The sequence below is a fragment of the Nipponia nippon genome, unplaced genomic scaffold, assembly GCF_047370975.1.
Source record: "Nipponia nippon isolate SJK-2023a ecotype South Korea unplaced genomic scaffold, ASM4737097v1 scaffold_28, whole genome shotgun sequence".
In the NCBI taxonomy this organism is placed as follows: domain Eukaryota; kingdom Metazoa; phylum Chordata; class Aves; order Pelecaniformes; family Threskiornithidae; genus Nipponia; species Nipponia nippon.
In genome coordinates this window covers 3253807-3280154 of record NW_028262345.1, presented here as the reverse complement: position 1 = coordinate 3280154, position 26348 = coordinate 3253807, and the positions used below count along the sequence as shown (strand labels likewise).

Here is a 26348-nt window from a genome sequence, read left to right as displayed (position 1 = left end):
AACATGTCATATTTTCCTAAATCCTCTGTTTCTGTTTTGAGGGACAAAAAGAAAACAGGACCCAGGATGTCACAGCAGGTTTAACTATAGAAAGTACGGGTGTGCTCTCCCATTTGCAACTATGTATGCAACCCCTTTACTTCTACCCCAACCAAAATCTGATTCCTGCTCATTTTACAAGGGGGAATTTCATCTTTAGGCGCTTCACAGTGAGAGCAGGGGTGGAGGGATGACTGGAAGACTAACTTGTCCTTTTCTCCTCCTGCACCTCCTCCTTGGAAGTTCTCATTCCTGCCTGGCCTGAAACATAATGACCTATTTGACAGAGGACAAAACACATTTCACTTTTAAAAACTTTTTTTTTTCCCTTTTTGAGAGAGAGACAACCTCCATAGTAAAACTTAGTGGGGAAAAAAGCTCAAATTAAAGTCATTTGAGAACCAACTTGGCTTCCAACAAGTGAACAAGTAATGCCCTCTTCGCAAAGGGAGTTGCTAAATTCTGCCTGGAAGCACAACAAAATGTTTTTCCACACCTGGTTACTCACATGTTCACCAACTATTTTCTCCCTATCTAATTATAAAAATGAGGAGGCCAGTAATAACACATTTTTAAAGTCACTGGAGAGCTGAGCTCAGCTTTCAGTTCAGATGGCTTCAGTTCCTTCGTGCGCGCTCTCTCTCTCTCTCCCTCTCCCTCTCTCTCTCTCTCCCCCCCTCCTGTCTCCAGCACCTTTTTACTCCCCCACATTCACCAAACAGTCCATAACATCATGCGCAGCCATCCAAGCTGTGGGTCCTCAGTAGTGCAGGGAGATGAGCTTCTGCATCCATCTATGAAACAATGGACTCTGGTTCCTTCGGGGCCCATTCTCTCTTCTGAACTTACTGCCAAAGAGCAAATTCTTTACCTGGGTCTAGTAGAAATTATCATGCCCAAGTACCTGGGCCATTGTGTCCCCAGACATGCAACCAGGAATATTCAAGATAAACCAAACATGGGAAAGAAGCTCTCATCAGTCCACGTACTGGGTCCTTCCTAAATAAGGTATGTCGACAGATTGTATTATCCGTCCTGCAGTGCGTTCTTCAAAAATGACAATCTGCAGAAGAGAGGGATATATAAAGTTTCTTCATACAAAGGCTGAGTTACTTTAAATATTTTTAGGAGGAAAAGGCATACAATCACAGCAGGGGAAGGAAGCATCATTTAAGGAGATCAATCAATTGAGTCTGAACAGTAACTGTGATTCTTCTTCAGCGCCACATGATGCAGAAAATGAACCAGCACCAAATCAGGTTTGTCTTGATTTTGAACTTGATGCAGTGCTTTGATGTTTAGCTGCCATCCTCATCATGTCTTAATGGCCGTCAGAGCCATAGCCAGCTTTAGAGCAGCACCTTCCCTAATTTTCACAGATCTTGGGAGATAACAGTCTCCTTCCTCTCTGTTGCACTGGTTTTCAGCTAGAGATAGGTAATTAATATACCGTATATGTCTAGCTCTTTGGCACGTGACTGGGAGCAGGATTTTTAATAATACAAACAAGCAAAGAGAAATCCCACCAAAGCCTCTCACCTCATTGCTCCCTTTCCATAACCAGGGGCCAGGAAGGTAGAGTGTTTCCTGAGGTCCAATTTTCCAGTAGCGGCCCAGGTTCTGACCATTGACAAACACAACTCCTTTTTCCCAGCCCTAGAATGGCGACAGTACACAGAATTACTGATGCAGCTGTATTGCCTAGTCAGCATCCCCACAGGAAACTAAGTCTACTTTCACGCTTGCATTCTTTCAGGCCACTTTCTGCAGGTTTTCTGCTTGCTTTCCCCGTGCAACCTCCCTGAAGCCATGAACGTTTAAGTAAGCCCTGTTGAACAGGAGTTATCCTTAATGTACTAATTAAAAGGATAAAGCTTTCAGAAATGTGCAATTCATGATTCCTGCTTGTACAGGAAACTTCATCCTTTTGAGCAGACATATCTATTTCTTCCCAAGCATAGAATATCTCCCCTCACCTATTTCCCAGGTGACAGAAATACTGTATTGCTACTGACTAGCATAATTTACAACAAAGTATAAATGGAAAAGTGAGCAGTACAATAATGATTGGCATGAACCTTGGCTCTAAGGGAGTGAAATCGGAGGAGGAAGTTTAATAATGCTTAATATCTCATCTTAAGTTCTATGCAAGAGCAGCAATTTTCCACAGAAGGAAGATGTGAAAGCTAACTCATGCCATGTCTACAAAGAAGTGACTCTTCTCATACCACATTGAGGAGGCAGGGATAAAACTAGTGCCTCTCTTCTTTTTTGTGCCTACTACTCCTCTGCAACTAGAAAAGAAATAGCATTTGTATGTCAGTAAAAAAGACTAACTGTTCATTAGCAGCTCTGCAGGGTCAGTATTGCACGTGTTTCCTCATCAGGACCACTACAGACTGAACAGAATTACCTGCCAGCTTGAGAAGACTTCTACACCCTCAAAATAATTCTCTTTCTCCGAGATCCAAGGAAGACTACAAAACTACAGACTATAAAACAAGAGCTCAGTCAGAGCTATTACACAAGTGTGTCTCTAATCAGCTTTTTAAAAATCTTGATCAAGAAAAAATAGGGGGGAAAGAAAAATAGGACTTGCCTGTAGCTTCAAGAAAGTGTCCTGTGGCTGATGCTCTATCCACAGCCTTCCGCGAAAAAAAGCCGGACCAACAAAGTAATCTGGGACTGCACTCCATCCCGCAACATGTCGCAAGCTGTAAGAGAAGGACCAAACACAGCAGGGAAGCGCTGAGAGACAACACTGATCTCAAGATCATTTCAAACCTCTGCTTACAATGGCGGATGGATGTTGTTACAACAAGGTTGCTATTTCCTTGCGTGCCTGGAATGTCAAGCAGTTGCTTTCTAGTAGTAGGGCCTAAAGGTAATATTCTTCATGCTGCAAAGGGATGAAGTGTTTATCTCATGTAAACATTCAAGGCAAGCACCTAGCTGATCTCTCCCCTCCGCTTAAGATAAGTGTACTGGTGGTACATGTCTCAGTCTTCATTATCCTATGCCTGCCATATCACTGATAGGCCAATTTCTGGTAGAAGAAAAGGATATCGCCATCTCTAATACTTTACAGCAACGTAAAAATCTCTGCTTCATGTTGGCTGCTGAAGGGCCCATCCTCCTTCAGATATGACAGTGCCACAGTGCAAGCTTTAAATGCACGTGGCTTGCACAGGCTAAAGGAAAACCTGCAGAATTGATAGGATTCAAAACAGACATTCCTGCCCATGTGCCTGTCGAGGAACATGAACACATCCTTGCACGTTTGCAGCAATTAGGTTCAATCTGGCATTATTTCTTACCTGTGGCAACAATTTGGGAGCAGGGGACAAACAGAAGAGAAAATAAGGAGTGTAGAAGTCCCACAGAAGCCTTGAGCTTCTGCAGAACATGTTCCCTCCGACCCTTATGAACTACATCTCTTGGATTCAGGGAAGTTATTGATCCAGTGCAGCTTGACTGCTACTGAATTATTCAACTAAAAGCCTACGACAATTCCTTTCACAATACCATGCGCTCCATCCTCCTACACAGTGACTGTAAGCTGATTGTGTTTCATTGCTACTGGTCAATTGCCAGTAACTGACTGTAGTGTTGACTAATCTGGCTTTTGTTTGGGCACGGCAGTTCACTTGCTTTATTGTTCCTCGCTGGAAATATTCTTTTAAAACCCTGCAGTCAAAGGTTATGCAAGTTACCCCATCAATAAGAATCCTTCAAGTAGCCCCCCAGCACCAGTTAACATTGTCCTTAGAAATTTCAAAATGTAGACTTTTTTTCTTTTAAAAGCCATTTCACTCTAACATGGCCTCTCTTTCCTTCCTACACAAAATGCAGGAGCTGTGATATCTTGGGGGATGCACATGTGTTACTTTCTGGTATTAACAACATAACCGGGAACAAGTCTCTCTGGATCATGGCCAGAGTCCATAGGGCATCTGTTGCCTTAAACGTTTGCTAAGGTTTTCTATATCTACTAACGGAGGCTCCCTGACTTACCCCTGCTAGATTTCTTTTTCAGTCTTTCTTGAATTAAAGCAAAATAACTTAAAAGAGAGGAAGCCATCTGGACTTGTTAATGTACTATTAGTAGCTTCCTAGAATTAATCCATCCCTTGCGAGTTTGAATTGCTAAATATATCAGCCATATTGCTAATTTCAAGAAAGATACAAACCTCTTCAACATGTGGGTGTGTTGGGACCCACCCCTTTGGGTAAGCCATGCTTTTACCTACTCGATCTAACCCTGCTGTACAGGCTGTGAGGAAGTCTTTAAATCCTCCACAGGTGGAATACAGTTCACCCCTAAATAATGGTATGATAAAGTGGCGCAATTTTCTGCACTATTTTGGGCAAAACTATCAGCAAGGAACTTATCGGTACAAAAATTTACCTACCTACTTTTACCTTGTGTTGCCCTTCTGCTACATTTCACTGCTACCTGTTAGATTTTGTACTGCTGGTAAACAGTTGGTTTCAAATGAGGAAGAAAAAATTTTCAGATCCCACAAACCTTTTCATAAAGCCAGGTTTCATCTCCAAACTGTAAATCTTGAAGTTCCTCAAGGGGGTTTTATTCAAGAAGACGTCACCAATTAAGCCTGCAAGAGCAATGGGGGTAATGAAGAGTTGAAAAACAGCTAAAGCTGATAGATTTTCCTATTTGAATGCGAGGAACAGCAGGAGATGGAAAGCAGCCACATTCTGCAATGGAATTAAGAGTCCATATGGTCCCATTGCTCATCCAGATTGAGTGGGGAACATTACTATACTTTGGCCTTTCCACTCTCTTCTTTGCTTCAACTCACCAAGCCATTAAACACCCTCCAAGCAGAAAACGTTGTTGGCACACGCAGCAGATGGGGTTTTGTTGTTGTTGTTGTTTTTTAGTTAGCTGTCCATGTATAGTTGTTTTTAAAACAGTAGATCAGTTACTTCTCTAATAGGCACAGCAAAATATAACACGGGCAAGCACTAATGTCCAGTGCTGATCCAGTGCTTTTCATCCAAGGATCTTAAGACACCTTAATGAGTAATTTACCTTTAGCACTCTCTAGTTAGATAAAGTTATTCTCCATGTAGCAGGCAAAGCCTGAGTCCTAATCCAGCCTCCTAATTACAGGACTGCAGTTGAGACTGCCTAAGCAGCACAGAGGCTTTATGCACCTCTTCTGCAGTAAAAAAAAATTAGTACAGTCATGTGCCTAACTCCATTAGTCCATTTTGTACAGTTTTTGCATACAGTTCCCCACTAAAATAGAATCCTGGGGTTTTGACCTCTTCCAGCTCCACAATTGTGTGTGATAGAGTTGAACATTTTAGTAAATTCTGCTCAACAGGATGCAATTTATTCCTCTTCATGTTGTGTGAGTTTTTAAATGTTGTGATCCTCCAATATCAAACACCCAGGAGAAAACACAGATTAAAAAAGGTACTTTCCTTCTTTCCCTGCGAAGTAACATGCTCACAGAGCAAGAGAAAGGGTACCCTAACATCACCTAGCAACTCCAGAGCAGAATAAGATTCATTGATGCCTTGGGTTTAGTTGTACCCCTATAAAATAAGAAGCCTTAAGGCAAGCCATCAAGCAGCCACTACTCTTCATCTACCATCGCTCCAGGCAGGGGGTGATGAACTGTGTTTTTTAACAAGTTCCCTCCGTCATACCGTTTCCCACCAACTCCCAGATGGTAGTCTTGGCTAGCGCTACGATAGCTGTATTGGGCCCTCAGTTTGGTTCTGTGTAAAGCACACAAGAAAGACAGTTCTACAATGTTTAAACTCAGAGAACTATGTAGGACAATTTGAGAACAAAGAACTTAACTTACCTTTCCTCTGTTCATTCAATGCCAGGCCATAATTGACGCGACCGCGGTTCTCTACCAAGAGTCTTAGCTGCCTGAATCCCTGTAAAAAAAAAAAAAAACAAAAGGAAGAGCATCAGCTGGACCAGTGCACAGCATGTGCTGTATCAGCCATAATGCTTGGTTAACAGAGGTCAGTAGAGGTGTTTAAGAGGGGAGGTGGCACCAATACCTTTGGCATTTGCAATTTATCTGTTTACTTTAAAATTCTGGATTATGTGACAGAACAGTGTCCCCATATCTTTCAGCTACTGCAGATAGTTATGCCACTGAGGAACTCTCGGCCTTTTCATAAAAGTTTTCTTTTTCTTCTGTTGAATTTTTAAGTACCACTTTGATATCACCCACAGAGCCAGAAATGGAGTTTGACATAGTACAGGCTTATGTCATATAGCTCTCCCACAAGTCATAAGAACAACTAGTATATACACCCACTCACCTACTCCTAGGAGCCACGCACAGATCCGTTGACATGCATTCAATCAATATACTAGTCCCTCTGCCAACTTCTGCCAGGGTAAGACTACTCTCAGAGCTAAAGAGAGACATTCCCCCTCATTTCATTTGAGACCCAAAAGGTGCAAAAGCCCCCAAACCCCCTTAAAACCTGCTTTGTGCTAAGGAAGATGAAGCCTACACGGACTTAATCTGCACAAACACGGTACCGGTACTCAATGTCTACAGTTGTGGATGTGGCAGGAAGGCTGGCAAATTTTGTGCAGCAAGGACTACAGTGACTTGAATTTTATCCATGGAAAACTATTAAAAAACCACTTCTTAATCACAAATAGTAACTTGGCAGTGAAATCACGCTGTATTGCACTAGTGAAATAGTGTCTAATTAGGGTATAACAACTGTTCCCTGTATCAGGCTACCGTACCAGCTAGTTAACTGGATTAGGTGGGAGGTGCCTCTTTAGCGGTCTTGGTTCTGTTATCCAGATACTATTGCCGTGAGCCATCTCCAATTAGTTACCTGTCCTTCAGGAAGGGAGAGCTCCACGGTGTTGTAGTCCAGCTCACCAACATACATGGTGTTAACAAACACCTGCAGAACAGAGCACAAGAGAAGAGAGCAACTTCTCATCAATTATACTATAATCATGTGTTGCGTAGGTTACTGAAGTTGTATTTGCGGAGGAAATTGTCTCTACTTGAAACTAGAACTCAGCGTCTGTAACTGTGTCACTGATTTCAGTCTAGATGGGGAAAAAAAATCACAACATTTCTCAGAACATTCAATATTGAAATGTTTAAAGATATTGTAAGTTTTAGTAGACTGGAACCTCAAGCTAATTTACAAATTATGAGGGTTGGGGCTTAGCTGAGAACTAAAAAGAGCGAATCACACTTCTAATCTAAAACTTCACATTTTCCTTCGCGGTTGACCCATTTCCTGCCTAGCTGCCAAGACCAAAGTGTTTATATCTGACTGAAGTTAGTCACAGTTGCCCTCTGCTCCTTACCTGTGCTCGGTCACGGACATGGTCCCTTGAATGCAGATGTCCACCACCAAAAATGACAGTCTCGTAGAGTACATATCCATACGACTGCCCACTGCTATCATTTAGATGCAGATTCTCCATGTTAACAGGAAACTCTGACTTAATGGGCTGCAAAGGAGAAACAAATTTAACAGCAGAAGTGGCCTCTCAGCATTGACAGGCCACATAGAGGCAATTCATTTAAGATAGGTGTTTCACTCTGCCACAGGTTACATTTACCCTGTAAGCCTCCAGAGGTCTGTTCCAACCTGAGTTACCTTATGACTCTATGAAAGCTACAGCAATGAAGACAAGGTACCAGAAAAGCGAGCCAAAGACTTGCAAAACTGGAATTGCAAGAGAACAGAAGTAGCAGTAAAAAAAGGTGAGATAAAAGATTTGCCTCCTTTGCATATCCTTGATAAAACATTCCCCAACCTTATCCTCATGGGACAGCAAGCCAGTGCAGTAATAGCCTTTTCCACCTAAGAGGTGATGCCTTTTAGTACCGAGATGCATTAAAATTCGTAGTACTACCTGTAAAAGAGATGGTAACGCATCCCAGAGAGAGATATATTGATGCAACAGGATCGCACCATATGATGCCTTGCTTTCAATCATGGGAGGCAGAGGAAGAGGCTGGCCTGTGATGCAAAAAGAAAGAGAAAGATGGAAAAACTATTCCAGATGCAAAAAGCCAACACAGATTTAAGGCCCCTCCAGACCTCCTTTGGTCCTCCCTCCCATCTTTTGGAAAAAGCACCCAGCCAGTCAACCAACCAGAGTTACAGGGCTCCAGCAGAAGGGCCAGTTTAAACAAGTCTCTGATTTAACGCTGTAGGTAGAACAGTATTTTGGTTCTTGGATTCATAATTACCAATGATCATGCTGAAGAGTTGTCGGAGCTTGAAAAATTTGGATGTATAGTCTCCAGCTTCTGTCAGCACAGCATCATAATCTGAAAAAGCAGCACATATGTTTTAAAAAAAAAATACAGCAGCTCTGGGACAGCCTTCATGTACACTGTCATCAAAGAAGTAAAAGCCCAAGACACAATTTTCTTGGCACTGTCTATATTATGGAAACCTGTACACTTTTATCTGTGTGAATGTAGCTAGACAAGCATAGAGTCGCTTAATTTGGAGAGGAGCCACTCACCAAGGAGTAACATACTTTTGGAGATCTAATTTGGATATATCCAGAATTTCACACAGGATTAAGTCAACAATTAACAATTTTAACAAAGGGCTGTTGGGATGAAAAGAGCTTTTACGGTACAATTTCACTTGGTAAAATTAAAAAACGGAACTGTCTTGGATAACCATCTTTCACTAGAAAGAAGAGCCAGCATGGAGATAACATGAAACAAAGTCATCATCTGCACCTTCTATTCCCAGTTCAGAATGAGGGGATCCTCCATATCCTGGAATGGGTCTGGAAATAGGAAACACTAATGTAAGCCTCCTTTTAGACAGGCATGTGCTTCTGAGCTATATTCCAACTCATCTATCCATGACAAAGTGGTTGTACTGATCATTTCTCAATGCTTCTATCAACTGTAACTAGCCCAAAGGGTAGTCTGAGCTGTACTCTCACAATAGGGGCACGGGCAAGGCAGTGAAAAAAAACTCACCGTAACTGGTGACATCTGACTTGTATTCATCAGCCTCCAAAGCACCGTTCATGAAGCCGAAGTTGGTGCCTCCGTGAAACATGTAGAGATTGATGGATGCTCCTAATTTGAGGATGCTTGCTACAGTATTCACCATTTCTGTAAAGGAAGGGCAGTGCCAGGAAGGCCACAGACCAAGAAGCTAGGCTAACACTCTTCCAATAATTCAAAGTAGACACAAACATTCTGGTCCTTGTCAGTCAGTCACGCCTGTGTAATTACAGTGATTTGTATTGTGATTTGTATTTTGCCCTCAGTAAGGGCAGCACGTCTACTGACATATCAGGAGATATTAATACATGGAAATATACCTCTCCTATAGGTGAAAACAGGTAAAGCTCATGTACTTGAGCAGGAATTTTGCCTTTAAGCAGAAGAGTTGTACGGACTACTCAATCAGACTCCTAAATTCAACACACCAATGACCCAATTACAAAGACAATTGCAGGAGGATAAGAGAGTCACTAAAATAGTCTGATATAGCTCTGTTTTCTCTGTACTTAAGATGCCCTGGAGGTTCTGGGGTTGTTGATTTTTTTTGTTAGTACTTGTCTTCCTTCCTAATGAGCTTTTAAACTAGAAAAAAACTGATACTTTTCAGAAGGTGCTATACTTGCAAGAGGCTTAAGTTCACCATATTCCCACAGAAGGTAAAATAATCCTCTCAATGAGGAGTGTTTAGTCACTAGACAAGTAATGTCGTTATGATGGAGGTTTCATAAAACTTGTGATGTTTTTACAAAATATAAATAAAGTCTTCACAGGATTTACATTAGCTCAGGAGGTGAAAGAGATGATTTAAATCACTGGGCTGCATTTTTTAAATCAACATAGAGTAGAACAAGGCCTTAGGACACATTGACACTAATATCTTCAGATGTTTGGCTCTCCACACACCCCACAGAGTCCCTCTTCGAGGAATAAAAAGAAAAAAATTGATTTACTAACACTACTAAAGAAAATCCAAGGCACGGCAACGTGACCCACTCACTGAGAGATTATTCATTTACAAAGACTTACACAAAGCAAAGGTTACAGCAGGACAGAAAATTTGAAGACGTTGCATGTCATTTTCCTGTGACTGTTTGCCAAACGATAAACTCTCCTATCTACAAGAACAGCATATGGTGCTCACCGTCTGCATCAAAGACATAGTGAGGGCCTCCCCAGTTATCAAACCATCCGGTCCAATACTCCATGACCATCTTTGGCTGATCTCTCTGTATCAAAACAAAACCAAAGAGTTAAAATGGAGACAGGGCAGTCTTGCACTCATCCCTGTCTTCTAGAGAAGCATTGTTCAAATGCAGTTTGGTGACATCGTTTACAAGAGCGTATTCTTCGCAAGTCGGCATAAAAAAAGCAGCTAAGGAGCTCTGAACAAGTGAGGAACAAGATGCCGTGGGCCAGCAATGCCCAGAACAGGCAGGCAAAGCAGAGAAGCACTCTGCTAGGCACAAAGCAAAAACCATGGCACACAATCGGGCGATACCACACAGTTCTGGATATTGTTGTTTGGTAGAGCTGTAGCAAAAAGACAAACCAACTGTCACCGTTCAGCTTCTGCTAGAAATACACATTTATAAATGTCTGCTTATCAGCTACGCCACTGCCAGCTGAGAGTTTGCAGGTGCACCACGGCCAATGCTTGCCAAGGTAGGAACAGCAGACCTTAGCAGCTTAATGCCTTTTTAATGCCACATATGGTGTTGGCAGGAAAGAATTAGCCTTTGCAGGAATTAGGTCTTCATTAAAAAGGCTCTGCACACAGAGCAATTGCTTCCCGTTTGTCACCGCTTGCCAGCTCCCTTAGCTCCTGTGGAATTCCACCCGGCCCCATCACACTGGACAGGACAACATGTGCTCAGCCTGGCTGGCACTCCCTGCTCACGGTATTTATTTCTAGTCAAGGCAATTTTGCCCTTTATTTGATAGGGGCTTTATCTGATGCCACATGAAATGGCCAAGGTAAGTGGCATTAAAGAAACTCGTGTTCCATTAGGAGAAAACAACCGCAGGTGCCTGTAATAATCTAATTGTGCCAGGTTCAGTCCAGCTCTTGGAAATATGTTTAATCAATCTGTCCCCAGTAAACTAGTCAAAGAAGGAGTTTTTTCACCTTCTGGAATAAGAGACCATAACAAGGAAAAGATAACATAGCTTCATAATCCTTACAAATATGAATAACAGGCTTCCTATCCTTTAATTAGTAAGTGTGGCAAAGGAGGAGCTGCTTTTATTGGGCCACATTACATTTGTGTATTCAGTTGGTGGGGAAGGTGCCGCCTTCTGTTCATTTGCAGGGTTTGGGGAATTTTGTAAGACCAAAAGAAGGCGAAAGCACATGCAGCAGAGCCTCTTTTCCCTGTACAGGAAAAGAAAACAAATTAAAGTGGTAGGATTCAACGTTCAGCATGCCAGCAGCAAGCCTTCCTTTCACAGTCCAGGCAAAAGCCAAGGGAAGAGATCAGAAGAGAACTGATCACGGCCAGGGGCAGATGTCAGTTGCTCACATCTTTCCAGGCTGACATTTGGAGCGAGCAGAGCAACAGGGAAAGAAGAGGATGGAGGATGCAAAGAGAGAGAGAACCTGTCACTAAAAAGCAAAACTTGTTATTCCCTCACTACTCCCTCATCACACAATCAAGATACTTTTCACATCAAGGGTTCATTAGGCAATTCCCTGTCCCTGATTCACATCTCCGACAGCACAGGGGGTTAAAGATGCTGAAGCTAAATTTGAATGCTTTTCTGCAGTGAGCACTGTTAAATGCCAGGTAGGCTGGGCTGCTGAGAAGGCAGGAAGAGCCTGGGACTGCGCTGTGTGGAAGGTGCTTTGTGAAGTTACTGTGGAAGCATATCTGAAATCAAAGTGTTCCTCTGATCGGTTCTGCTGCAGGTGCTAGCAGAAATAGGACCAAATGCCTAGTGGAGCCAATACTCTCTTCTGGCGCAGCATGCCGTTAATACAACTTTACATATCTACACTGAATATGAGATATTGGAGGTGACTGGAACACCCATCACAGTGTACCCTGAAAGAAGTGCAGTAGATCAGCACCCAGCATTTGAAGGCTACAGTTTTCAAACAGGCTGTTGATGGCATCCACAGAATCAGGGTAAAAGAGTTTGGGAAAAAAGATGATTGAACTTCAAGACAGAGGTCTGACAACTGCAAAGTAGGATTCTATTGGGTATCAACACTTGAAAAGTTGAAGAAATCTAACCCCTAATGGCTAAACACAGGCCACAGGGCACAGCTGAATGGAAAGCCTTTAAGAAGATGCTGGATAACAGTACACTTAAAACTTTCACTTTCCAGAGAAATCATCGTAAGTATTTTCACTGATTCCAGAAGGATTTGGCCTAATGAGAAAGAAGCCCAAACATTTGTTCAAAAAAAAAAAAAAAAAATCCAAACCAACACACAAAACCAAAATAGACTGTCAGTGTTTCATTTCTAATGCTGTCCTGGAAAATCTAGGTGAACAAAGTTTTTCTGCATTTTACCTGTACTGTGTCCAGATATTTCAGTAGCCCAGGTTCCAGTTTCTGAAAGTTAACAGTGGCCAGTGCTATTGGGAAAAGAAAAAGGGTTTTATTAATTTAGACAGGTACAAAATGCCTAGGGGACCATCTCTTTAGGCATCAGCCCAGCACAAGCTCAGGGGGAACTGGAACATCTTCTGAACCACCAATATAACCTCCTCGGAAATTTCCCATCAAAGCCTTTACTTAGTATACAGAACCTAACTAACTGGATTGCAGCACACAGTGGAATACTTGCAGGCCATCTTTTTAGCTCTAACGTTCAGAGATACTAGAAAGAGAGAGCGTCACAGCAGCTCATGGGGTGTCACAAGCTTTAATTAGAGGCTGTAAAGCACTTGGAGATCCTCAGATAAAAGGCACAACATAAAAGCAAACTTATTATTAGAAAGTCATATCTGGATGTCACACTGATCTCCCAGGCTTTAGCTGCAGGAATCGCTACCCAGGCAATATCTTACAGCTTGTCATGTCTGTGGGGGTGGGTGAGAGAAACCACAGTACAAGTGAACCAGATAGAAATTGTCATTGGAAGATTTATCTGTGCTTCTGCCCTGTGCAGCATGGGGGAACCGGCAACTAGTTTGTGTTTGCTGCGTGTATAGTGAAAGTCGCTGCATGATCTTCAAGCACTGGAGTGGGAAGACCTGTCTGCAGGAGCTGATGCATTAGAAGACTCTAACATGGTATCGGTGTCCCAGCCCCTGGTACGCATTTAAACCATTTTCATACTTTCCTAGCCTTCGGTCACACTGATGATATTTCTCCCAAGAAACTTTGAAAATGCAGGAGCAATGATATGATTCTGTATTAAAAATTGACTTCTTACAAGAGAGCTGGTACCAAATCCAGCCCCAGTTGTGTCAGACAGAGCACTTCAAACAGAATACTTACAGAAGCAAAAGCTCACTTCTCACTATTTATACCTTGATTTTAATAGGCTGACCTATGTAGTGTGCTAAGCTGAAGAATTTGGCACAGGCAAACATGGTGGGAGAACAAAATCAAACACGGATTTAGCATTGATGGCAATCCTGAAGGTGAACATGCCCAATTCTGCTCTTCATGCAGATTAACAGCACGCCATTGAAAATGGTACAAAGGTGCGGAGAACCAGCCCCCAAAGCCTTATTCGTCCTTTCCACAGCAGGTAGTTTTAACATACACACACAGCTTTCCACCATGGTGCTTTAGCCATGGCCTGGAGGGAAACCAGAGTTTTTATTTTGTCACCCGTCAGCTCCGAGAAAGGCTGTACCAGGTCAGATTAGAGCCACCTGGTTTGGGATTCTTGCCACTGACTGTGCCCGTGAAGGGAGGAGGATTGCAGGAGCTGCACAGGTACCCTGAGACTGACCGAGATTTTCTCCCTACAGCATGGGACATCCCACTATACCTATGAGCGAAGGGGACCCCCGACAACAAAAGCTTTCCTCCTCATCCCCAGTGCTGCAACCACCAAACAAGGGCTACAATGCTGTAGTCCCAGGTCCTTCTACGACAGACAGTTTTCTCCGCAGAGCACCAGACTGACTACTGGCATTAACGGGAACCTACAAATGCCTCTTGGAAAGAAATCGGTACACCACTGATGAACAGAACAAACAAAGTGACAGAATCACTGCATTAGTTTTTGACTCCATACTGGAGTCTTCTGTTTTCTTAACACATTTGTACAGTGGATTTTGTTCTCCCTCTTTTAGCGCTTTCATAACCACCTTGCTGCTATACCACTTTGAGCCCTAGTTATTCCACGTGTCTGATTACTTGACATGTTGACTCTAATGAGCAGATTGTTATGACATCTAAAAGGCAAATTTGTATCAAAGAGCTCTCAGCATGCAAGGCGCTGGAAAAGACAACTCCAAACAAGAACGAGCTCTGAGGCAGTAAACATTTCCACAGAAGATGGTGAGGGCTAGACAGGGATTTCCACACCAGCCCTTCTGCATGTCAGCTCGCTGGCAGGGAGAGAGTGACTCTCTGTGGTCAAGGCTGGAAACTGCTGCGCTCCAAAAAAATACAACAGGGAAGACCACCGTACTGGTGAAGGCCCATGGACTTCAGAGTTATTGAATTTGTCCCTCTCGTGCTTTCAAATAAAAATAAGAGAAGGAAAAAAAGGAGGGAAAAGTCTTGTCTTTTGATCATCTTCATGCCTGAGATTAGAAAATTAGCAGTATTTACTACTGAGTGATGACAGGAGCACTCAAAGACTGCACGCTACAAACACTTCGTTCAGGGAAGCAATTACTACTCAGGCAGGCAACTGGCAGAAACACAGGAGAGATCACAGGCCAATCTCGGCTGAACTGGATCTGCAAAGCTGAAAATCAGTATCGCATTGCCCCAGTCAGATTTAGGGCGCAGTGAAACTCAACAGCTGTACCTCCATTTCTTCAAGTGAAAAGCAGGAAGGGTGCTAAGCAGCTTTTTAAACACTTAATAGAATTACACTTTTTAAAAGGGAAAGGGAAAATGGACATGCTTTTGCATTATGCACATCTGATACCCTCCTTTACCTACCTACCAAAGGCTGCACACCCCAGAGCAAGCTCACTGAGAAGACAGGGCTGTCCCACAAACTACTGCTAAACTTACAGAATGTTAGAGTTCAGAATCTGGGTGTTGATGGCCTTTTTTCTTCTCTTTTTAATTGCAAAGCAGGTATCTTAAGAATAAGTTATTACTATCAGTAATTGCTGAGGTACTTGTTTAATATCTATTCAAATGAAACAGTAAGAAGTAGTATTTTCAACCTTGTAATCTGGTGGAAACAACACCAATAAATGCTAGGTGCTGCCATCTCTTGACTAACCTCATTGGGAAGTCCAGATGCCCAATACTAGACAGAAGGCAGCAAAGTATTTAGTCTGCACACGCTTAATGTCCTTGAGCAGAGAGGCTTCCTCCCCATGGAGGAATTCTGCCATCACTGTGTTACACCTTGTGTTGAAAAAAACCACTCTAAACCTTTCTGGGAAGGGCTGGGTTTGTTCTGTGCGTATACCATCCAGCTAAGGGGGTCCCTCTTCTGCGGCTGAAGCTCCTACCACAAACAGAATCCAGTGAACGGGTGCAGCTTAGCGAATGGAGCCTACTGCTCTCATTCAAAGGCTACATTTCATCAGCTGCCTCACACAAAGAACACAGTCTTACCTTGCTCTCCTACAAGCACGTACCTCCTTCCACTAAGCCAAATGACAGCCCGTTCTTGTTGTCCGAGGTCATTAACAGTTCCACAATCCCTCTGTTTAACAGGGCCTAAATTAAAAAGAGGAAAAGCCATTGTGTTAACAGCCCGAGTTTAGTATTTGTCAGGATATTAAAGCATTAAAGTACATTATCACCTTCTCTCAGTATAGCTTGAAACTGGTAGTGGCTTGGTAAGAAATATTATTCCTGTGACATCTCGCATTCCTCCTGAAGCTTCCCTGCCTACTTTTTCCAGCTTAAAGACAACTGAAAAATCTTATTTTGTTTTAGAAAGCTGGATCGGTTTCTCAGCGATGCATCAAACTTCAGGATTTTATCTTTTTCTTCTGAGATCAGTTCAATAAATAGCTTAACTGCTTTCCATCAAAACAGGGCTTCAGGTGGAAGAAGAACAAGAAAAGCAGCTCACCCTTCCTGACTAACAATGGAAGCTGAAAGGAGAAAATAGCTGCTTTGCCAGTGAATGCCATCACAGGACAGTTCAGGTACCTATGTTCTTGAATAGTTAAGTCTGAATTAATTTACTGGTTCTTCAGTACCACAGCACTGAGCACTCTAAGGTTTTTAATATGCATATGCACACACAAGGTTCTTCCCGTTAGGATTTTTCTCTTACAGATATTTTTTACAGAACAGTGGCTGATGTTTGAAGGAGAGGTTAGGAAATCCTAGTTGCAAATTAACCCCTCTTTTCCCTGTACCTGCATTGGAGTTCACTCCCTCAGCTTCAAGGAGCTCTGAAAGCAAGCCTTCAGTCTCTTAATTCTAAATTACTAACTGTAAAATGGTGATAAAGACACATCAGCTCACACAGGAGTTACCCATGTCACGTGCACCAACTTGTCTGCTGTGTATTTAAAGAAACCTTTGCATATTGCACATGCCTACACACCCGGTGCACACAGGGTAGACTTGAACATCACACACGGTCTACATTAGAGAAGCATTACAACACGGAGTTTAAAGACAAACCCAATTCAGAGTTAAGACAACCTGGTTAGTTTAGCAACCTATCATCACTAAATTGATACCTGAACAGATGCTGGTATCTGACAAAATTCAGCTACTGAGGGAACTGGAATGTATAACATGTTATTACAATAATTCTTTGAGCACTGCATTAATACTAAGTTTCTTCCCCTCCTTTTGGATGTAAGTGCAAAATGGAGAAATGGCAGAGAGCTGCCACACATTGAAATGCATTGCAGGATTTCAGGGTGCAGCACAGAAACCAGGAATAGAAACAGCTTCTGAGGCAGGCACAGGTGTGTGCGCAACTAATCCCAGCTCATGTACTGTGTGGGGAGGGAGGTGCCCATGCACCCTTTCATGGCCTAGACATTTTGGAAGGCAAAGGCACTGCACCCAAAAGAGTGAGATAAGGACGGGGATTTCAGGTTTTGTGTGAGCTGTGGGGTTTTTTTAATGGGTATATTAATCCAGGAAGATTGCAGCATTGTCATATATGCTAGATGCAGATGTGAATTAATCAACTTGCCACATTCAAAGCTCGAGGCCCAAACCAGAGCAAAGACTAGGAGCTCCACCTCACATTAGATCCCACTCCGACCAAAAAGGAAGCCCTGCAAATCCTGCTTTCCCACATTTTCGTCGTTAACCACTATAATATACTTCCTCAGATGTAAGTTGCACACAATACCAGAATATGACGAAACAGCACTGCAAAAATATACCCACAGTCCTGGCAAGGAAACATTATCTGTTCTGACAAGTCTGTGAAACATCACAAGCTCTTTCATCGCTGAGATATGGAAAAGCAAGCACCGAGTTGGCACGCTGTTCAGACACAACAGAGCCTCTATGCCCTATTCATTTAAGGCTCTGAAAGCCATTTGCTTATGTGCTTTCCACTGGTGGGACACAGGGAGGGAAACTGTAGATAGAACAGACAATTTTAATATTATCAGTTCAGATCGGCAATTAACTCTTTAACTTGTCCGTATGTACGCTTCATATTTAACCTTCTAAGCAATGTTAAATCACTCCACGAGATGGAGTTAGTGCAGGAGCAGGCACCACTCTAAGCAGATTAGGACTCCTGCCACGCGATTTATTTGGTTGAAGAGCCTCTGCATACCTTGAGGAATAGGACAACCTGAGCCAGAGCTAACCTCAGGATGCTCAGGGCGAAGCTGAGGTACCGGTTTCAGAAGGATCTGAGCATGCTGTAGCAGAAGAGCAGGGAACATACAATTTATAGATGTACACGCCACTGGATGGGTAACCTCTCTCACGTGCAGCGACGCATTTAAGCATTCAGTGAGAAGAAATTAAGCAACGAACCTTGTAAGACATACTGCAGATCTTGTTAACTGTCTGCCTTGCAATTGTACTGGGGGCAAATGAACAGGTCAGATTCATGTTAGATCCACCAGGATAACCTGGCCTGCCTGGACACTGGCCAACTCTTTTATCATTTGGTTCAGAGGCAGGAGCCAGGCCACAGTCTAGTCTCTGTTTGACAAGGGTAAGGGAGGCATTAGGCAAATCAACCTCCCTGATGCTGAGCTCCAGATGACACAAGTTTAGGAGTGTGCTGGTGGCTTGTTCACATAAACCTTCCTCCCAGGAAAGTAAACAAAAAGAAACCTTACTCTAATATCATCAAGAGAAGCAAAACAGGACCAGCAGAAGACAGCTTCTTCAAGGCCAGCTATGTGTTACAGATACTCCCCCATTTCCCTATCACCCCCTTCTCTGGAAGACATAAGAACACAGGTTTATCAATACTGAGAGGGTCATATGCCATCTCTTCCACTCCAGGAAGAAACATCAAGGGAAATGCAGCTGGATTATGCACTGACGCTTTCAAGGGTTTCTGAAGCCATGTTCAAAAGTTATTCAGAAGAAAGAAAATACTATAAGGAAGGTGGTTTATGAAAAAGATTCACCACAGAAACAAGTAAATGTGCCAACATTACCATTTTAACATAGGTCATGTAGTTTGGGTCTTTGGCGTAGGAACCATATTCATTCTCCACCTGCACTGCAATGATGGGGCCTCCTTTCTTGTACTGTTGGGAACAAAAGGGAGAAGTTGTTCACCATGATTTCTAATCAGAGGGACCAAAATCACAGGGGCACTGGCTTGCAGGAAAGATGCACGAGTCTCAGACGGACTCAGCTCCACCCTCTCATCCTCCCAAAGTCTATGCATAACCGAACGGCTAGATCTGGAGAGCTGACACAGACAACTACAGTCCATACTGGACTACGGAGCTCGTAGATTTGTTATTGCTTCAACCTGCTGCCATTACACACAGCTCACACCATCTGTGCAGACAGTCCCCACTTGTGGACAGAGAGGGTAATGGATTGTACTTGCCTGAAGAGGAACTACAACAGGCATCAGATGATCAAAATAGGCATCCACAGCTTCTGTGAAGCCCTTGTACGTTGTCCTCAGTTGCATCTCTGGGTCTTGCAGAAGCCAACTATGAGAAAAGCAGCAAACAGAATCTATTAGAGTCTCCTGTCCAGTCAAGGCTGCCAGAGGTAACACCACCCACTGACATCAAGTCGCATTTGGGCAGGAATCACTGATCTTTCTGTGTCACTTGGCTAAGCCCGCAGTGCAGGTATGGACAACATCGTGAGCCAGTGAATGACACCATGTGAGGCTATCTGAGAAATGAAAAGATTAAAAGAAATAATCCCCAAATTTGTCAAGTGTCTCCACTGAGGTTTATACTCTGTGAAGGTAAGGAAAACAAGTGGTATGTAACCTGGCACTGGTTCCACTGGGATCTAGTAACCAGGCAAGTCTCGATGCTGACGTATTCAACTCAGCTCTCAAAGCCTCTTACCAACAAGCTGTGTGCTTTAGGAGAAAATGCAGTAGGAGGTTGGAAAAGTTATGGGTCTTTATTACTGCCAGCCATATCGTACATATGTTCTAGTAGGACTTTTAAAATGGACCTAAGATGAAGTAAATTCCTACATCAAGCTGCAAATACTACTATTCATATTATACAGACAGTCAAGTTGCAACAGCAATAGAAGATGGGTTTCCACAATTCTGTTTTCTTGCTGTAACCATTATGCCATAACACAATTATTATTTTAAAGAATAACTGCTCAAAAAATATTCTGGTTCCAGGCTTACTATCTGTACTGCTTAGGAGAGCTCAATAACATAATGGGTCTTCACCTGCTTTGGGGACACAGGAAATAAATATTCCCATCTAACAGCCAGCCATTCTAAGTCTTTGAAGGAGGCTCAACTGTGTAATCGAGGGTTTGGTTTGGTTTGGTTTGGTTTGGTTTGGTTTGGTTTGGTTTGTTTGTTTGTTTTTTCCACAGTCCCAAACGCTTTCCTCCACGGAACTATTTACACACTTACCTGGGCAGACCACCAAGGTCCCATTCAGAGCAGATATAAGGTCCAGGACGCAGAATCACCCACAGTCCATTTTTAGCTGCCAGTGAAAGGAAGGCCCTAGAGATCCAGACAGCATAATTAGTGTCTGACTGCAGAATCCCTACTCCATGCACTCCTAATACACCAATCACCATGAAATTTAGGTACCAGAACCAGAAGAGAATCACTTGATGAAGCAACTATGCTGGATTGGTACTAAACCTGTAAGTTCCCAGGACTCCAGAAAGCAGGGGAAGGACTGAGAGTCTCCATTGCCTGATCAAGGTACAGGCTTTGCTTCAGAAGCTGGAAATGACATCTTCATCCAGAACCGACATGCACACCCACCCCTCAAAACAGGAGTATTTAGTAATAGAGTTGTCTGTACCACATACTCTAGATCCAGATTTCGACTGAAGTCAAACTTCCCTCTTTCTTGTTCATGAAGGTTCCACGGCACGTACCTGAAATGCAGAGTTAGGGCAGTGGAGGTGAAGGGCTGAAAAGAGCACTGCATTTGTGAAGCACAGAAAAAAAACTACGTACTCCCTTTTTTCGTCAGTAACAGATCCAGAGATTACTGCATGTACACATTACAAGTGTCTATTTACAGTTATTTGTGCCTTTCACTTTTCTGACAAGTCCTTATTTTGTTGCGCTCTTTTCCTGTACTCTGCAATATTGGAGTTTCTCAAGACCGCCAAATGTCGTCTCTCTCTAGGTATATCTTTCATTCTCCAAACCAGAGCAACTTCTAAATCACAGCCATGCTGAATGGTTGTTTCAGAGCCTGACCCTTCCTCATCAGGTCAGCATTAAGAAGGCACTTTCCCAGTACGTCTGATAGGAATCTGTTCCAGTCGGTATTTGAGGATACTGCAGCGTGTGATGGTTAAAGAAAACCTGAGTCCCCACTACTCTTTTGTCTTTTCTCGTAATAACAAGTACAGAAAGACATTGTTATGGCCCACTGGAATTAATTACGAAGTCCCACCAACTACTATGGAAGAGGAGAGAGGCTGCAAGGTGCACGTGACAGAGCCTAGGGAGTGAGGACACTTACGTCGTGAGGGTGTTTAAGCCACATGCTTTCATCTTAAGCATGCGGTCTTCCCAGTATTCCCTGGGGACTCGGAAATAGTGCATTGAGCCTCCAAATATGCGGAAAGGCATGCCTTCCAGGAGGAACTGTGAGTTTTCTGTCTGCAAACCTAGGGTCCTCCCCCATAACCGCAGAGGGATCAGCTCACTCCAGTTAAACCTAGAAGAGAAAGAGAGATATATAAGCATCCACTCTCTAGTAAAGAAATCTGTGCTTATCATAAAGCAATCTGGCCCCCTAAGAGAGGCTGCTCATTTCACCCTACCTGGCAGGATCAGCTCTGACCTTCCTACGTCTTAAGTAAACCATGCCCTTTGTCATACAGAGCATATAGATTTTTCAGAAGACTATAAAACAGATGGAAGATCTGCCCAAGATGTGTATTTAATATTCATTTCACTAGTAGCTTCCATCCTGAATGCCCCAAGCCACTCTGCAATACTCTACAACTGAAAGGTACCACCGCTCAGGCAGAGATCATGAAACTAACTTGCTGAAAACAGAAGATTTGCAGCTGCATTTCAGTATTGCTACCCTGAATGTCTCGTGGTCTCTGATGCCTTCCAACTCAATGCATGGAAAAAATAAAGAACCCTCACCTGTTCACGGTGAACAGAGAACCTTTTCCTTAATTTAAAGGAAACTCCTGGACTACATTCATCACTCAGGAAAGATGAGGTCTGCTGTCATCACAAACTTACCTCTGCCCGCATTACTGCTTAGATTAATTCCTTCACATGTTATTTCCCAAAAGAACTGGAGCAAAGGAGATACCAGGTTGCAAAGCACTTACCAGTTTCAATACTCATGCCATCACAGCTCCATTTGGGTCAGTTCCTGCACGCAAGGAACTACCTCCTATTGCCTTACATGACTCCCCAGTTCGTTTTGGCTGAACCAAGAAAACGTTTTATCAACTAGTCCAGACCCAGAGCAGTTACGCTGCCTCCATCAAACCATCCCAGTTCCATAACTCTGAATACACAAAGGAGTTGTTAGACAACAGCAGCTTGTTCCTCTGAGACGTTATCACAGCCAGATGCGAGGGATGAATTCCCATCTCAAGAAAGCAAGAGTGACCCACACATTTGAGAGAAATGTCACATTCAGAGAGGAGGGAAACACCTAAGCCTCCAGCTGTTTTCTAGACTACGTGTAGAGCAGGTATTAGCAGAGGGTGAGGACTTCTCAGAACTCACAGCCTACAGGGATTGCTAACCAGGAGCCTGCAGCGATTACCTGTCCTCCGACACAAGACAAGGAGACTACAAAGGAACTAAATCTAAGACTTCCAGGATGCTGCACGGGCTGGCTGACAAGCACAGAGGGTACCTGTGTAGCACAGCATTCTCACAGAGCTCTGAAACAACCGGCAGCAGGCATGGGTAATACCTGGAAAAGGAAGTCTAGATTAGATATTCACTGCCTTCAGTCAATGAGCACTCGCATGCATTTATTGTCAAACCATTTACAAAAAATAGTGCTGAGCAAGGAGATCGTAACAAATCCCATTCAGAAGGTGGTGCAGTAATAACAGAGCTTTTATGAAGATAGCGCAGCTCAAAGTAGGAGAAATAAGCACAAAATACCTAACTGCCACATTAAAGGGTGACCGCCTGAATGGCACCAGGACCAAAAATGCTCACCTACACAAGACACTAGGCACAGCCAGAGAATGATGACGTGAGGCCAGGAAACGGCGGCATTGCTCCCAAGGAATTACTATGAATTTTACCAGCAGGGGAGGTGGTTCTCAATCCACGCACAGGATATCCTATGGCTACCTGCCCCTCTATTCTGCTAGAACTACATCTTGCACAGATTGCCACTTTTGCAAATCAGATCCCAAAACTGCAGCTATATCTACTTCTGTTGCTTGGTGCAAAGCTCAAAGGGGTCTGGAGACACAAAACTCCAATTTTTAAAGATTAGGTTGGAAAACACCTAAGTTTCCAATTTGCTTCTCAGCTAGGTAAAGCCCTAAACGAGCCCTGCACACAACAGTGCTGCTAACTGCCACTGGCGCCAGAGTGAAGGCTGTGCTCAGGAAGCATACATAGCCAGACAAAAATAAACAAATTACTTAAGCTCATCTTCTTAATCCTGGGCATAACTTAGTTGGCAAGTTTCCTTCAAGTTTCCTACCTTAAAACTCCCCATCTCCAGTGTTTTTTCTCACCAAGAAGGACTGGTAGAAAGTTCCCAGGCTCCCAATATTTTTAACATATTATCCTGGATATCCTGAAACCCACATCTCTCACTAGGATCTGTTCAAGTGACTTCAGAAAAAAACTTCTGTGACTCAGCAGAGCTTCATCCTGTTGCCCTGAGCTGCATTTCTACAGCTCTGTGCTTCCTCTTGAGAGCAATGTATAGCTCCCAGTAGATTTTTTTCTCACTTCTATAATGACAGCACAGGTTGCAAAGAATCTTTTTTTTGTCTTTGCTAAAGGTTACTGGCCTACTTTGTCCCTCAGTAGCCATTTCCTCCCTGCTTCAGGGAAGTCTCTTTTTCTGCAAAAAAATGGCATTAGATTACCAAGTTCCCCCACAACAGAAGCTTCGAAATTGGGTTGGACAAGTTAGTCCGTAACAAAATGATCTGTCTTTATAAGACGTAAGTCAAAGTGCAAAACACTCGAAGCTGAACAGGAAAGTCGCAGTTAACTGCTAAACCAGACAGCTACGCTAAGGCATGCATGCCTGTAAAACAAAAACCTAGCTGAAGTCCTCCCTGCATGAGATAAGAGATTTAGCTTTGGTATCAGGCTACCACATACCCAGAACAGTTGGGAGAAAAAGCTAACAGAAAAGAAAAAGAAAGGCAAAACAGGGGAAAAATCACGGCGACCATTAGCTTGCTTCGCCAATACTAAAGGACGCGCTTCAGAGGACAAGGGACTTTACAGTTAATCCCTAAGCTCTACTTAGACCTGCCTCAGAGGGCTTTGCTGTTTATTCTGGGCTTCCTCTGGCCAGAGAAAAGTGAAAGCTTTGAGTTGCCTTGACCCACGACTCGTTGCCTTGTGGCAACCGAGGTCCTGCGTCGGTCAGACAAGCCCCAGGTGCACATTCAGCACGGCTGGGACAATGACCACGGCATTTTGCAGTACAGTTGATTCTCAGGTGACCTGGGCCACACGGAAAAACACTGGGTACCATGGATAGGGTGTTTTACAGATACACTCTTGCAGGAGCCAGACTTCTGTGCTTTTATCAGGTATCAGTTTGCAATAAATCTCTGCTAAGAACGTATGTGGCACAAACCCAAGACCAGCTATAAAAGAATTTTGCTTCTAATTAAGCAAAGATCTATCAAGGCTTTTCTATAGCTTTGAGGATCAAGTAACTTCCTACTATGAATTTAAGAAGCCATTATAAAATATCCAAGTTATAAAAAGGATCTGAGGGGTAACATAACTACCATCTTCCCTTGCCTGAATGTCATCTCCAGCACTCTGCTGTCAGGGACTGAAGAGCTTCTGTCAGTTGGCACGGAGAAGCTACTGTGCAGACACACACCTCTGGCTATAACATGAGACACGCTCGTCCAGGAAGGAGCATCGCCCCCAAAATGAACGTGATCTAAACCACACGGGATTGCAGCTAGAACCTCGGATAACTTCTTGTTACTACGGGTGGGCTACGGAGGAACGGATATTGGCCCGAAGCCTACCAACGGGACCAGAAGAAGAAAGTTCGCACTGTCCTGAAAGGAGAGGTGGGCACCGCGCCGCTCAGCCCGCGCTGCCAGCGACGAGGCGGGGACGCAGACCGGAGAGGACCAGACCCAGAAGAGGCTGGAGCGAGAGGGAAACGAAGCTCTGGCGCGAGCGCGTCGGAGACACTTCAGAGATGGGTTAGATCTGGGGGAGCGATTGATTTGCAAACGTGCATCATCCATCAGAGCCACGATGATGTAAAGCCTTACGAGCGCCAAGGTCGGCAGGGATAGCATTAGCCTAACGTAGAATCCGATTTATAGCGCTGGCAATTGGTCTTTCCTTACCCATTACTTTTTATGGCAGACAAGAAGTTGCGTATATTACGCGCTACATTTCTTTAAGGCTTTTAAACCATTTCTGCACGGAGGTGGCACTGCTCTCTCGGGTCCTTCCCACGCTCTCCGTCAGCGCCGCCCCCCCCGCGGGCTGTCAGAGGTGGCTTGGCCGCCGCGCCGCCACCTTCCAGGCAGCCAGAAGGAAGCACGAAGTTAATCACCGTCTTCCCCCGATTTCCACCCAAGCGCGGCTGCTCTCGGCGGCAGACCCAAGTCGCGGCGGCAGGCCTGCGCCCAGCAGCGCGGCGGGGCAGCGGCAGGCGTGCAAGCCCGCTGCCCGCCCTCTCCCCGCCGCCCCGGGAGCCCCCTCCCGGCGTCCCCCCTCCCGCCAGCCGTGCCGGCTCTCACCTGCGCAGCAGCAGCCACAGCACGAAGACGAGGAACGCGACGCCCCCGAGGCGGCGCTGCCGCCGACCGCCGCACGGCCACATGGCAGCCGCCCGCCGCCGCGGCCCTGCCCCGGCCCCGGCCCCGGCCCCGGCCCCGGCCCCGGCCCGCCGGCACCGCCGCCGCGCCCCCCCGCCCCGACCGCCGCCTTGGGCCGCTCCGCCCGCCGCTCGCTCGCCATTGGCCGCCCGCCCGCCGCGCTCCGCCCTCTCCCCCCCGCCGGCGCCTCCCATTGGCCGCCGCCCGCAGGGTGGGGCGAGGGCGCTGCGGGCTGGCGGCGGCCGTGCCCACGATGAGGCGGCGGGGCCGGGCCGGCCGCAGGTAGCGCGGCGGAGCGGGCCCGGGGGGCACCCCCGGCGCCGAGCCCGCCCCGGGCAGCGCGGAGGCCCCTTCCCCGCCGGCGGGCGGCCGCGGTCACGCTTTAACCTGCCCTCGCCGCCCTGCGAGAGCAACTCCCTTTGCAGAGCGGGCAGGCAGCCGCGGGAGGAGGCCTGCTAGCAACGGCCGCGCCGGGGAGCAAAGTCCGAGGTCGAAAAACACCTGTGTTTGCCGGTGGTGCTCTGCCATCGCCCTTCCCTG

At 44.7% G+C, this 26348-nt stretch overlaps 1 protein-coding gene across 1 annotated transcript; it reads right to left on the bottom strand.

Annotated features, from left to right (window-relative positions):
• Positions 1–339: 339 nt before the first annotated feature.
• On the bottom strand, positions 340–25862 carry LOC104016663 (beta-galactosidase-1-like protein 2). Its single transcript, XM_087763406.1, has 19 exons — positions 25731–25862; positions 21284–21481; positions 20616–20684; positions 20203–20298; positions 19186–19294; positions 18782–18874; positions 15806–15887; positions 12585–12649; positions 10210–10294; positions 9036–9173; positions 8280–8360; positions 7940–8046; positions 7385–7531; positions 6895–6966; positions 5883–5961; positions 4568–4655; positions 2639–2753; positions 1579–1695; positions 340–1102 (listed from the first exon to the last, which is right to left on the bottom strand). The coding sequence occupies exons 1-19, from the start codon at positions 25811–25813 to the stop codon at positions 1016–1018; spliced, it is 1911 nt and encodes a 636-aa protein (XP_087619532.1). The 5' UTR covers positions 25814–25862; the 3' UTR covers positions 340–1015.
• Positions 25863–26348: the final 486 nt, after the last annotated feature.